Here is a 13,918-nt window from a genome sequence, read left to right as displayed (position 1 = left end):
AGGGGACATCTAGGTCAATTGGCATAACAAAGCTTATTAAGAAAATGTTCTGCATCCTACTTTGGTGAGTGGCATCTGGGGTCTTAAAAGCTTGCAAGTGGCCATCTAAGATGCATCAGTTGGTCCCAACCACTTGGAGTAAAGGAGAACGAGGAACACCAAAGACACAAGGAAAGTAGTAGCCCAAGAGACAGAATGGGCCACATAAACCAGAGACTCCATCAGCCTGAGACCAGAAGAACTAGATGGTGCCCGGGTACCACCAATGAAAGTCCTGCCAGGGAACACAACAGAGAGTCCCTGATGGAGCAGCAGAAGGATGGGGTACAGAACTCAAATTCTAGTAAGAAGACCAGACTTAATGGTCTGACTGAGACTGGAGGTACCCTGGAAAGCATGGCCCCTGGACTCTCTATCAGCCCAGAACTAAAACAGTTTCTGAGGCCAACTCTTCAGACAGGGATTGGACTGGTCTGTGGGACATAAAGTGATACTCGTGAAGAGTGTGCCTCTTTAGTCAAGTAGATACAAGAGACCAAAGGGGCGGCTTCTGTCCAGAGGTGAGATGGGAGCGGTTAGGAGCTGGTTGAATGGTCATGGGGAATCAGGGGCGGAAAGGAGGAGTGTGCTGTCTCAGAATGGGGTGAGAAATTAGGGTCACGTAACAATGTATGCATAAAATTTTGTATGGGAGACTAACTTGAAATGTAAACTTCATTTAACTACAACAATAAAAAAATTTTACTGCCAAGTGTACATCAAGAACCTCAGTGTTCCTACCCTTTTATCCAATAATTCCAGTTTTGAGGAATACAGGCAGTCCTCGGGTTATGAACGTCCAGCTTACAGACATCTCGTACTTGCCCTTTAATATTATGTAAATTTGCCCTTGCTTTGAAACAATTGAACCAACCCCTACTTACAACAAATTCTTTGTCACAGTCACCTTCGCTTGCTACACGTGCAGCTTTTAAATTATTGAAAAGGCTCGAAGCCTTTTTTCTTACACTAAAGTAAGGCTAAATAAGAACTGTATGCACCGGTAGTGACTTACCTATAAATTCGACTTAAAGATTTAAAGACACAGGGACAGTTCTCTTCATAACCTGGGGACTGCCTGTATATCCTAAGGAAATAACCTAAAAATCAGGAAGGTTTATTTATAAAGTTGTGCACTGCATTGTTATTTATTCCTGTTTTTTTTTTTTTTTGTAAATGTGCATTAAAATAATTAATTATGAGTCATCTATACAGTGACATATTGGACGATCATTTTAAGATGTTTATAACATTTTTAATGATTCTGGGCTTTGGGATTGGAGAAACCTGAGTCATGGTCCACCTCTGCCACATACTAGGTTTATGGCCTTAGCAAGTTACCTTTTGTGAGTGTCAGAATCCCTCCACCCTGCCTGGTAGGGTACCTGCCTCCTGGGAGTAAGGTATAAGGATGATGTAAGATAATGCATGTAAAGCCCAGTGCTTGGCCCACAGTAAAAGCCCAAATGTCACCTTACTTATTTTTAAAGAGTATAAAATTGATACAGTATGATCTCTCTGTTAAAACTTAAGTAGGTTGGAAGGAAGGTACTATTCTAAGTTAGCTTGATTTTCTGAATGATTGCTTTCTTTAACTTTCCTGTATTTTCCACTTTTTTTTACAGTAAGCATATATTCTTCTTATAATTGTTGTTGTTAGGTGCCATTGACTTGATTCCTAGTCATAGCTACCCCATGTGACAGAGTAGAACTGCCCCAGTTCTTTCTCCCTCGGGGCCTCTGGTTGAGTTTGAACTGCCATCCTTTTGCTTACCAGCTGAGCGCTGCCAGGCCATATTGCCTTTTTAATTATGAAAAATTTCAAATCTTTGCAAGAATAGCAATAATAGTGCACTTATCAAGAGTTTGCCACATTTGCTTTGTCTTTCTCTCTCTCTTTTTTTAAATTTTCTTTGCTCAAGTGTTTTAAGCAAATCCCAGACATCATACCATTTCACCCCTACTTACTTCAGTGTATATCTCCAAAGCAGTATGGACATTTTCTTACCTAACCACAAGGCCATTATCATGTCCAATTGCCATTGTATAATCAGAGTTCCCTATTTATCTCCAAAATATCTCTTTGTCCTTGGTTGGTTGGTTCAAACTAGGACCCAAACAAATTTGGTTGTTATGTCTCTTAAGTTTTTCTTAATCTAAAACAGTCTCTCCCAGCTCCCACTTGTGACTTTTTTTCCCCATGCCATTGACTTGTTGATTAGTGGAATTGTGTATTGTCCAGATTCTGGATTTGGCTGAGTGCTTCCTTGTGGTATCATTTCACTCTGTCCTCTAATGAACGTTTTGGTCTCAGGGCCCCTTTATACTTGTAAATTATTGAGGACACCAAATAACTTTCAGCTGTGTGGTTATAGCTACAGATTTTACTGTGTTAGAAATTAAAGCTGAGAAATTTAAAAAATATTTACTAATTCATTCAAATATTACAATAATGAACCCATTACTTATTATAAGTAACATTTTTAAATAAACAGTAACTATATTTTCTAAAACAAATGAGAAGAGTTACACATTTTTGCAAATCTCTGATGTCTTCCTTAGTAGAAGACAGTTGGACTCTCATTTCTGGTTCTGTATTAATTACAGTGTTATATCACATGCCAGGTGGCCTATGAAAAACTGTACTGTACATGCTTGAGAGAATGAGAGTGCAAAAGGTAAATGATCTTCTAGTATTAGAATAGTTTTGACCTCATGGACCACCTAAAGGGGTCTCCTGGATCACATTTTGAGAAACCAGTGCTCTTGTAGAGGCTTGATTAGACTCAGGTTCAACTTTTTTTGGTAAGGAATCCTTCATAGGGGTGTGTATGCTTCCTATTTTATCATTAACCAAACCCACTGCTATAGAGTCAATTCTGACTCTTAGCAGCCCTATAGGAGAGAGTAGAACTGCCCCATAGAGTTGTCACTTAATGATTCTAAGTGTTGTTGTGGGCTTAGGTGAGCCATATTGCTTTTTAATAGGGTAGTACCAACATTCCTTGCTATGAGTAGTTGTAAAGATATCAGTTTCACTGAATTATGTGTTCTGTGGTATTTCTAGTTTTTCCTAATTGATAGGAGAAAAATGTCTTCATTGTTTAGCTTCGAATTTCTTTGATAATTGTGATGTTTGACATTTTCCATGTGTTCACTTATTATATCTATCACTTATCAATTGCTTTTGATCCTTACCTATTTGATTTTTTGATGAATTTTAAAATGAATTTAGACAAGATCCTTATGTAATAAAGATTTGAAGCCTTTTTCACTCACTATATCATTTTGTCCAGTTTATTTTGTCTTTTTCCTTTGGTTATGCTACACTCACTCCTCACTTATTGACGCGGTTAGGGTCTGTGGTGTAATGGATTGCTTTTGTGTGGCCTTTCTCACCATGGTCTTATAACTCCCACACAGGTAGTTGGGCGGGGCTGTGTGATAGGGTAATTGTGGCCCACCAACGGGATTGGTCAGTTTTGCCATCACGCTGGGTTTGAAATGAGCTACCCCAGAGGCAGGAAAAAGAGAAACTCACCAGCACCAAGGACGAACAGCCAGGAGCCACCACATCCTCTGGACTTGGGATCCTTGCGCTGAGAAGCTCCTGGAAGCAGGAGATTGAGAGAGAGAGAGTGCGAAGTGTAACCCTGAAGATGATGAGAAGCGGTGGCAATGACCCAGCAGCAGGAGACTGTGTGGTGGGCTTCCAAGCCCAGGAGAGAGAAAGCTGAGTGCCTTTGGGCAGAGGCCCAGGGAGAGGTGTGCCTGTGAGCACAGCTGAAAAGAGGCTGTCCTGATGGAAGAACTGTATCCTGAGTGTTCCTGAGCTTGAATTGTAACCTGTTACTTCCCTAATAAACCCCATAGTCATGAGTATTGTCTGTGAGTTCTGTGTAGCCATTGCAATGACTTATTGAACCCAAGAGAGAAGTAGAGAGTGCTGTGGGAGGGACGATAGGTGTCAGAATTGGTAAAGATGGTGTAGAGAGGAGGCATGTCTGACTGCTGCCTCATAGGAATCAGCCTTGGGCTGTTGATCTTGATTCTCCTTTCCCCTGTGACATTAGAGGAGGTCAGACACTGCCCCAACACTGTTCTTACAGTTGGGTCCAGAGACCAGGTCGTTATGTGAGAATCAGCGTTATGTGAAAGTGGAAGATGACCACATCAGATCACAGATGGAAGATGACTGCATCATTACATAACTGCCAAATTACTTTATTACATAACTACCAAACCATTGAGAGAATCATGACCCAGCCAAGTTGACACATAACCTTAACCATCACAGCCAGTGTTACTCGTTTGTACCTCGGCGTTTGTTACTGCTGGGCATATGTCATTAATGTGCAAAACAGAGAGTATATTTTTTTACTATTGTAAATGCAAAATGTTGGATAACGAGATAGTCAATAAGTGAGGCATAAGTGTATTTTATACCTGTTGCTGTCCAGTAGATACCTACTCATAGTGCCTATAGGACAGAGTAGAACTCCCCATAAGGTTTTCTAGGCTATAATCTTTACAGGACCAGACTGCCACATTTTTCTCTTGTGGAGTAGCTGGTGGGTTTGAACTGCCAACCTTTCAGTTAGAAGCGGAGTGATTAACCACTGTGCCACCAAGGCTCTTTTTGCTATATTTTATATATGAAGTAGTTTTGTTATTAGATAGTCACACGTGGTAATCTTTTTCCTTGTGAGTCAAAACTTCCAGGAGAATTAAAAAGAGGTTGAACCAGAATTTGGAATCTTACTGTTGAAAAGGACTGTAGGAATCGGCTGCTTTTCTCTCTTACAAAAACGAGGAGAAGTTCTGACTTATCCATATTTACACAATGAATTGGTGCCAGAGTTGAGACCAGAGGCTGACTTTCCCAAGTCTTTTTTATCTCTTATTCTACCGCCATTTCTATTAAGCACCTAAGTTTAGTTTGGAATGAGAATGAAGGACTTTGTCTTTTGGTTAAAATTTAAAGACTCTGAGGATTTAAAGTATTGTTGCCTTCTTAACATAAAAACGATCAGATTTTGACCACTGTTTTGCCTAACAGGAAGCCTGCGGACCTGCAGAACTTGGCACCAGGGACCCACCCACCATTTATAACTTTCAACAATGAAGTCAAAACGGATGTAAATAAGATTGAGGAATTTCTCGAAGAAGTCTTATGCCCTCCTAAGTGAGTATGAAACAAAATATGCATGGAAATATTGAAGCTTTGTCTTATCTGACCCTTAGAGATCTTTCTCCTGATGGTACTTAAATTTTCACAGTGTTAATTTTGCAATGACTTAGGAGTCCGTTCTAAGGTGATTTATCATTAATGCTACATAGATGTCAGAATTGGCTTTCAGCTAGGCCAATAAGCCATACTAAGAAAGGTGGGAAGCTAGCTAAGCTGTATGGGAGCATGTGAGATGGGAACACGTGAGATAGGTCAGGAGAGACTGGTTATTTGAGGGATATACGTCCCAAACCAAGATAGAAATTTAGGGAGGAGAAAGGATGGGGGAAAGCCAGGTTCAGACTGAACCCAGCAGCCAGAATGTTTAAGCAGGAGTGTAGCGCAGGCTGTCAGGCGATTTGCTGTCAGGCCTTTTTAAAAGTAACTTCCTGATGCTAACTTCTAAGGGAATTGACTTTTCAGACTTTGTATTTGGGATTCAGAGTTTCGTATTTACTTTTTTCAAGGAGTTTCAGGTCCCCAGGCCTTGCATATTACCCCACATGGTTAAGGATTTTAAAGTGCTCAAATAGTTCCTATAACATGAGATACAATTGAGGAATAGATGTATTGTAAAGATAGTTAACCTAAATTGCAAATGTGTAGTTTTGCATCATATTGTAATCTTGGCATAGGTTCAAATCATCGTTGGTTTCTTTTAGGCGTTTTCAGTCTCACTATCCTGGAAACGGAAATGTTTTGTTTCAGTCTTTTCTTCTGACCCAAGCCTTTCTTGCTACTTATAACTTGACTTTTACAAAAAAAATCTCCATGTCCAAATAGCTTTCCAGGAATGAGATTAGTGAGTTAGAGAGCTCTAAAATAATTAACCACACAATGTTCATCCATTCATTTATTTACTTACTCGTTCTGCAGTTTACTGAGCAACAAAGCACTGGGGCTATGCTAGTGAACAAGGCACAGTTGCTGCCCTCAGGAAGCACAGTCAAGGTGGGCTGGGGAGTGGGAAAGTGGAATCAGGAAAGACTTTAGAGAAGAGATAAACTGGAACTGAGCTTTAATTAAAAAATCAAAAAGGTGGCATTTGGCAGGTGAACCAAAGAGTGACAAGCATTCTAGGCATGAGAAATATTTTTATTAAATAATATTTTTATGAGAGGACCTCAAGGTGGTTCAGCCAGTCAAATGGACAGGGTCGAGGACAGTAGGACAGCTGCTTGGAGAAGTATGAGTAATGACACCTCTGCCTCCAACTAGCCCATCTTCTATTGTGAACAGAACTGCCCTCTGTTTAGCAATTTTGTGCTAAGCCTAAAATTTCATTTTCTTAAACCTTTTTAATGCAATATTCTAAAAGCTTATCCTCTGCCTTCCTTCCTGTCCTTCTCAGAGCCTCAAACTTCTTTTATCTCTACTTTCCAGGAATCCTAAACCTTCTTTCCATCCCCAGTACAGTCATATCTCCAGACTAACATTAATAAAACTGCATCTTGACTTTTCCCCCAAGCTATGTATATAACTAGAATACCAATAAATCAAAACTGAGATGTTCATAAACTATAAATTGAAGCTTTATACACATCAGTAAGGAACTATTATGACCATGCATTCAACTTAGTGGAAATGACTTTTGAGAGATTGTTGCATAATGGAACCTCATTGGTCCCTTTTTATTCTTAAAGTTTGTCTGCTCTGAGGGAAGTTCCGTATTTGCCAACTTGTCCTCAGACACTAATTGAAAGTGATCTTCCTCTCATGTAACTTATAGATCATTGTATCAGCATTAAATTATAAATAGAGAAAATAGACCTTTTCTCATATTCTCTTCTAGCCTTCTTCAACAACAACAACAACAAAAAAAAAAAAATCAAGATTTACTTTTCCTTCCTGTTGTTTTTCTCAGAGGGAATAGACATTTATTGAAATAGTAAAGTAATATCAAAATATTCTTCTTGGCATCCAGTGCTCTGCAAGACATCATAGCTTTGGATTGGACCTTAAAAATAAACGTTGTCATTTTGCTTTTTATATATGGAAATTTTGACACTCTCACTTTTGTTTGGATACTTTTATAAAGACACTATAACCAGAAATGGGCTTTTCTTTCTCTTTAGATTAAACCCTTGAAGATATTTCTGTTATAAAGTGTTAACAGCGTGCTAAATTCTCTCTAGGGGTATTTTCCTTGTTTTTGTGTTGTAGTTTCTAGTCTGAAAAGAGTTCCTAAGTACATTTTTAAAATTTTATTTTATATGGAGAGGATAATTCTTGATGCCGCTAATGTCTGTGTGCTTATTATTAACTAATATTTGAATACTTATTATGTGCTATGCACTATGCTTTGTAGATTATTTTGTGGGTTATCTCAGTTAAATCCTCACAGAGACTTTGAAGAAACTAAAGATGAGTAATCTAAATAATTTGTCCAAATTTTTATAGTTACTGGTAGCAGAGCTGGGGTACTTTCAAAGCCAGTCAATATGACTTAAAGAAATCTGTATTTCTTCTATTCTCTACTTTCCACTTCTCATTTCATTGAGTTTGGCTTTTATAAAAGAGGTAAAATGTAAGTCTTTAATTGGGATTGTGCTTTAATCAGTACAAAATTGGAGGCTAGCTCAAGCTTAGAGGAAGGGTGGAAGAGAAACCAAAGACAGTTTACTTGACAGTGATGAGCAAGTGGGGCTGAGGTGGTTGTCAAACTTAATTCAATGAATCCTTTGAAAAAGTAGGTGAGGTATATAACATCTGATGAAATTTTTTTTGTTCATATACATTAGAAATACGGAGAACAGCCATGTTTGAGTTGGACGTACTTTCCCCTTTGGTGGGTTCTGCAACCCATAAGTGAAATGCTGATCAAACAACATAATCTCTGTCAGGGAGAATTGTTTCTAGAGTATGAGTGGGAAGAGGACATGTTTCTGGGACCACTGCACACATTCCTTTTCCTTTCCCTTGTTGTTGTAGGGTACTTGGGGACCATCCTGGCTCATTGCCCTTTCCCTCTGGGACAACTATTGCGGATCCTCCTCATATTCTTAGATTGTGTAAGCCTTCTTATTTCTAGCTAGGATGAGGAGAAAAGGCAGAAGTGTTGTGCAAGCTGGTAGACTAAACTCTAGTGTTTCTAATAACATGTTTTTGGCATTTGATGATCCTGAGAACAGTGTTTTGGTGGGAACACTTTTTGATTTAATCATATAAATATAGATAAATGCAAACAACTGTCTTCTCTAGATTTGTTTATAATTTAGAGGCTAATGAAAAGTTTAAATTGAAGAACTTTTGTTGGTCTGTGTAACTATAGATTTTAAAGTGAACTTTCTCTTCTCCTCTGGGGAAAGTGTTTCTGTATTTATTTCTCCCTTTACGTGAATGAAGGAACTACTTTGTCAAAAAGCCTTGAAACTTGGATGTTTAATTAAAGCAGACCTCTATACCTGGCTAACTTACTCATAAAAGAAGAGAAGGAAGATAGAAGGCAGTGAAATAATTTTGACGGAGAGCTTTATACAGTGTTAGGCTTTTTTTTTTTTTTTTTTAAGAATGAGAAATGCAGACGTTGAAAGCTGAATTTTAGAAACTCACCTCTAAGGATAATTCAGTAGGCAGTATAACCAGCCTTTATTCTTGGATTAATGTGAGAAAGAAGAAAATGTCTAATCTTTCCTAAAAGGATGGAAATATTCTTAACTAGTGTATCATTAATAGTCTGTGATGTAATACAGCATAAGGGACTGACCTGAAATTCTGTGGGCCCTGGAAGCTCATATCCATTCTGTTGATGACACTCGGCCTTTTATGAATTCTTTGCCAGTCTTTTGTTAAATGTTAAAACGAATGCTCACATTAATTAAATTATTGCTTGATCAGGCTGTTTGCTGAAACTAATAATAATGGATGAATTATTAAAATTCAGTGTTTGTGGTGATGCAAAAAAAGTTGGCAACTGATTTTGGACCTATTGGTTCAGAGTTTGTGATTTATCTTTTAGAGAGAATCTGCTCTGTAACAGAGAAGAAACACTGGGCTAAGGGACAGGAAATCTGAGTTTTAGTTTTATCATACTTTTAACTTGTCGAGTGACTTGGGGGCCAAGTGTGTAAGCTTTTTGGGGCATCATTTCCTTTTAGGCAGATTGGGAGATTTGGGATGAGTGGTCTCTTGTAGCTATACTACTGTATGCATTAAATTAATAGTACAGATTTAATAATTTGTCTGGGTGGGGAGGATGGACATGTTTAACTTGCTTTAGAGAACAGTGTTTTTTAAGAATTTGAGTAGATCTATTTCCATATGAATAAAGGTATGCTAATTGCAAGCCATTCTTCATTCTTAGCTGTTTACTAAAATATATTTCTAGTTGGAACTTTCATGTGCATTTTAAAAGTAGTACAGTATGTGTGTTTCTGTATGCTCATCATTACATCCTAGCACTTACTTAGTACATTGCCTCACACATAGTAGATACTCAATAATTATAAGAGCAAATGAATGTATGCATGAATAAGTGAATATATAAATGGTGTGTAATTTAAGCCTGCCTTCCTATAAGTTATTTTGAGAATCATGAGGTTTACTTCATTAGAAAAGTAGGTACAACTAAATATTGGTTGGGGAAAAGAAGACTAATTTTGGAAACTTGGCTAGAGGAAGACATAGATTTATTGAAGAAGTACTTATGTTCCTGGCACTATTTTTTTAGTTTGGAATGAGTCAATGCATGCACTGTATTACAGGCAGTAAAAACATTTTAAACTTGGAGCCTGGTTTGGTTGTTTTCATAGTTGAAGGGGAAACCCAGGGATATTGGGCCTGGGATTAACTCCTGTTACAGCTCCTTCTTTATATCCTTCTTGTCAGTATCTATGTCCAATTTTTAGAAGCTGTATTCCTGAATTGTAAATAGTAAACAGAAGAAATGTAACAGAAAAATATATAAACTAACCTAAAACTACAGCTTGCAACTGAACTAAATTTCTTTTTCTAAAAATAACCTTACCTCCATTTTTAATTTAAACAATTGTTGTAAGACAGCGCCTCTTAAAATATAGAGTAAATCAAAATAACCAGTTCAGTGTGAGATTCTTTCCAAAGCCTTACTGCCCCCAAGACCATTTTCTAGTGATATTTTGCAGGCCTTTTAAGCTCATTGATCTTCCCTGAAATGTTGCTAAGAATCTGAATTCCTCTAGCTCAGGTTTACTAGAACTGATGTAAGCTCTGCTGAAGGGAAGAGTGGATAGTTGAGCTTTTGCATATGCATTTTCCAGTTTAAGGAAGAAATCATACCTATTTTAAAACCATGTTCAACACTGAGTATATGTGTTTGGAATCTAAGTATGTAAAACGCACATTTGCGTAATTTTTTTTAAAAGCTGATGAGTCATAAATGCCTATTCTCAAAATTAAAAAAAAAAAAAAAACCAAAAAGCTTTGTAACAACACAACTGAGCACTTGTCATTATAATTTCTTACAGCTTATTTTTCTGTTGTTCAGAATACCCTTATAAATTTACCATGGAAATTTTTAGTTTTGGAAAATGCTGAGTATAGGATTGAAGTGAGTGATATGCCTCTGTCTTAGTCGCCTAGTCATGCTATAACAGAAATACCACAAGTGGATGGCTTTAACAAATAAATTTATTCTCTCACTGTCTAGGAGGCTAGAAATCCAAATTAAGGGCGCCAGCTCCAGGGGAAGGCTTTCTTTCTCTGTCAGCTCTGGGGGAAGGTCCTTGTCATCAATCCTCCCCTGGGTCTAGAAGTTTCTCAGCACAGGGTCCAAGGGACGCACTCAGTTCTGGTCTCTTCTTTCTTGGTGGTAGGAGGTCCCTCTCCTCTTTGCTCCATTCTCTCTTGTTATATCTCAAAAGAGATTGACTCAAGATACATCCTAATCCTGTAGATTGTGTCCTGCCTCATTAACCTAACTGCTTCTAATCCTGCCTGATTAACATCATAGAGATTAGGATTTACAACACATAGGAAAATTGCATCAGATCATAAAATGGAGGACACCCACACAATACTGGGAATCATGGCCTAGCCAGGTTGTCACACATTTTTTGGGGATACAGTTCAATCCATAACAGCCTCCTGCTGCGTTTGACCTAACCCTGCTGTGGAAAATCAAGATGCTTGACCAGCCTAGACACTTTTCCTACTGTCAAAGTTCTGTTACTGGTACTGCTGCACAGGCATACCAAGGATTTTGTGGGCATTCTTATTCGAGCAAGCTCTAGAGCTGTGCTGTCTAATAGCTTTTAAGTGCTTGAAATGTGGCAAGTGTAACTGAAGAAGTGAATTTTTATTTTATTTAATTGTGATTAATTTAAATTCAAATAACTGTGTGTTACCAATGGCTACTGTATTGGACAATGCAGATATAGAACAGTTCCATCATTGCAGAATGTTCTTGTAGACAGTACCTTTCTTGAGATCTCATTCTTAGATGCCCACTGGCCTAGTGCAAGTCTCTGAACAGCTAGACTGTTTCTGCCAGTATTCTAACTTATAAAAATGGAGATGGAGTGCAGATGCCCTTTTGTTGCCAAGAATATTAATATGTGAATTAAAAATAAACAAACTGCAGAGCTTTGTTTCCTAAGGGGGGAGGAATGCATCTTAAAGATGTCATAGAAAACAGATGATGGCATTTCTTAAAGTAATAAACTATTAAAAGATGTCTAGTAACTGCTAGCAAGATGGTTTGTTGATTGAGAGAAGTTATGCTAATGCATCTTTGGAGGACCTATAATCCTTTGTCACTTTGTCTATTTAGGTACTTAAAGCTTTCACCAAAACACCCAGAATCAAACACTGCTGGAATGGACATCTTTGCCAAATTCTCTGCATATATCAAGAATTCAAGACCAGAGGCAAATGAAGGTAACAGAGAAATTAAAAGATTGAATTACCACTGCAAAATAAATAAATAAAAACAAAAACTATTATTATGACAGTGATTATAGAGTAATACTTTGGAATCCAGGCATTCCCATAAGTATTAGAAACTGGTGTTTAGAGTTGATCGGAGATGTGATGATAAAGGAGAATAAGCCCTTAAATTGCTGTTTCCCCAGATCGTGGCACAGTACTTAGCATATAGTGGGTGCTTGATGAAATGTTTATTGAATGAATTTGTTCTCTTGTTCTTCCGAGAAGTTACTGTGAAGGTAGCTGTGCAAAGAATTAATGGTGCATCAAAAACTAATGGATTGTATGGTTATGATAGTTTGGAATAGGTTAATTTAGCTTAATGTAAACTATTACTAAATCTTTTACTTACTGTAAAGTGTCAACAACCTAGTATCAGTCTGAGTATTTTGTACTGTTGCTGTCAAGTTGGCATATACCTTTTTATAACAGAACGGAACGTTGCTCAGCCCTGTGCCATCTTCATTGCTAGTATATTTGAGCCCATTGTTGCAGCTATTGTGTCAGTCCATCTCATTGAGAATTTTCCTCATTTTCGACGACTGTCTACCAAACATGATGCCCTTTTCTAGCGATTGGTCTTTCCTGATGATGTATCCAGAGTAAGCAAGATGAAGTCTTGCCATCCTTGCTTCTAAGATCATTTTGGTTGTATTTCTTCTAAGACTAATTTGTTTCGTCTGGCTGTCCACCATGCACTTAATATTTCTTGCTAACACCACAATTGGAATGCGTCAGTTCTTCTTCTGTCTTCCTTTTTACATTGTTCAGCTTTTGCATGCATATGAGGCTATTGAAAAGACCGTGGCTTGGATCAGGCACATCTTAGTCATCAAAATGACATCTTTTCTTTTTAAAACTTTACAGAGGTCTGTTGCAGCAGATTTGCCCAATGCAATACGTTGTTTGACTTCTGGACTGCTGCTTCCACGGATGTTGATTATTTATAGTGATGTTTATCAGTCCAATTGTGAGGATTTTGTGTGTGTGTGTGTGTGTGTGCTGACTACCCTTAAAAAGTAACTTTTGGAGTTGCTTTAAAAGGCAATTAGACTTAACTAGCCTTCCAAATTTTTCTGCATTGTGCTAACTGGGATTTTAATTTTAAGTTGTATTTTCATGGTGAGAATTACTTAGGTTGTGCAAATGGAATTTTCTTACTTAATCAAGGACACTATCTTATTATTTCATTTACCAAAGTTATGGTATAGTGAAGTGAAGTCTCTTTAACAGAGGGCCCATTTAATGAACCCTTTCTTATACCATTTGGTAATTTCCCTTTTTGTTCTCTTTGGGATGTTAAGTATTGTTTTTTCTGGGGAAAGCTGTGTAGAGAACATTAGAGTTTATTTAAACATAACAATAACCAAAAGATGTAGATTCTAAAAACACTTTAATTCATCATACTTTTAGACAGGTTGGTAGCTTGGGTGGGGTTATCTTGAGTAGAAGTTTATGGCAGCAAATGAACAAGAGTACCAAAGGGAAAAAATAACAGTGTTGGTCAAGCAAGAATAAGTATCTTTTAAAAAATTGAAACACTTGGTAATTTCCTTATGCTATCTCAGTAGGCAGATTCCCAGGCTGTTGTTAGCTGCCATCAAGTCAGTTCCGACTCATAGTGACCCCATGCCCAACAGAACGAAATATGGCCGAGTCCTGCGCCAGCCTCACAATTGTTGCTATGCTTGAGCCCATTGTTGTAGCCACTGTGTCAATCCATCTCTTTGAAGGTCTTCCTCTTTT

At 37.8% G+C, this 13,918-nt stretch overlaps 1 protein-coding gene across 1 annotated transcript in view; it reads left to right on the top strand.

Moving 5' to 3' along the window:
- The window catches only part of CLIC4 (chloride intracellular channel 4), a 94,574-nt gene that overhangs the window by 66,286 nt on the left and 14,370 nt on the right, over positions 1-13,918 (top strand). The window contains exons 3-4 of the mRNA XM_004377103.2: positions 5,099-5,224; positions 12,018-12,124. Of these exons, the coding sequence (XP_004377160.1) occupies positions 5,099-5,224; positions 12,018-12,124 (233 nt within the window). The remainder of the gene's footprint in view (positions 1-5,098; positions 5,225-12,017; positions 12,125-13,918) is intronic.

Source organism: Trichechus manatus, unplaced genomic scaffold (genome assembly GCF_000243295.1).
Source record: "Trichechus manatus latirostris isolate Lorelei unplaced genomic scaffold, TriManLat1.0 scaffold00048, whole genome shotgun sequence".
Taxonomy (NCBI): domain Eukaryota; kingdom Metazoa; phylum Chordata; class Mammalia; order Sirenia; family Trichechidae; genus Trichechus; species Trichechus manatus.
This window is presented reverse-complemented; position numbering and strand designations above follow the sequence as displayed.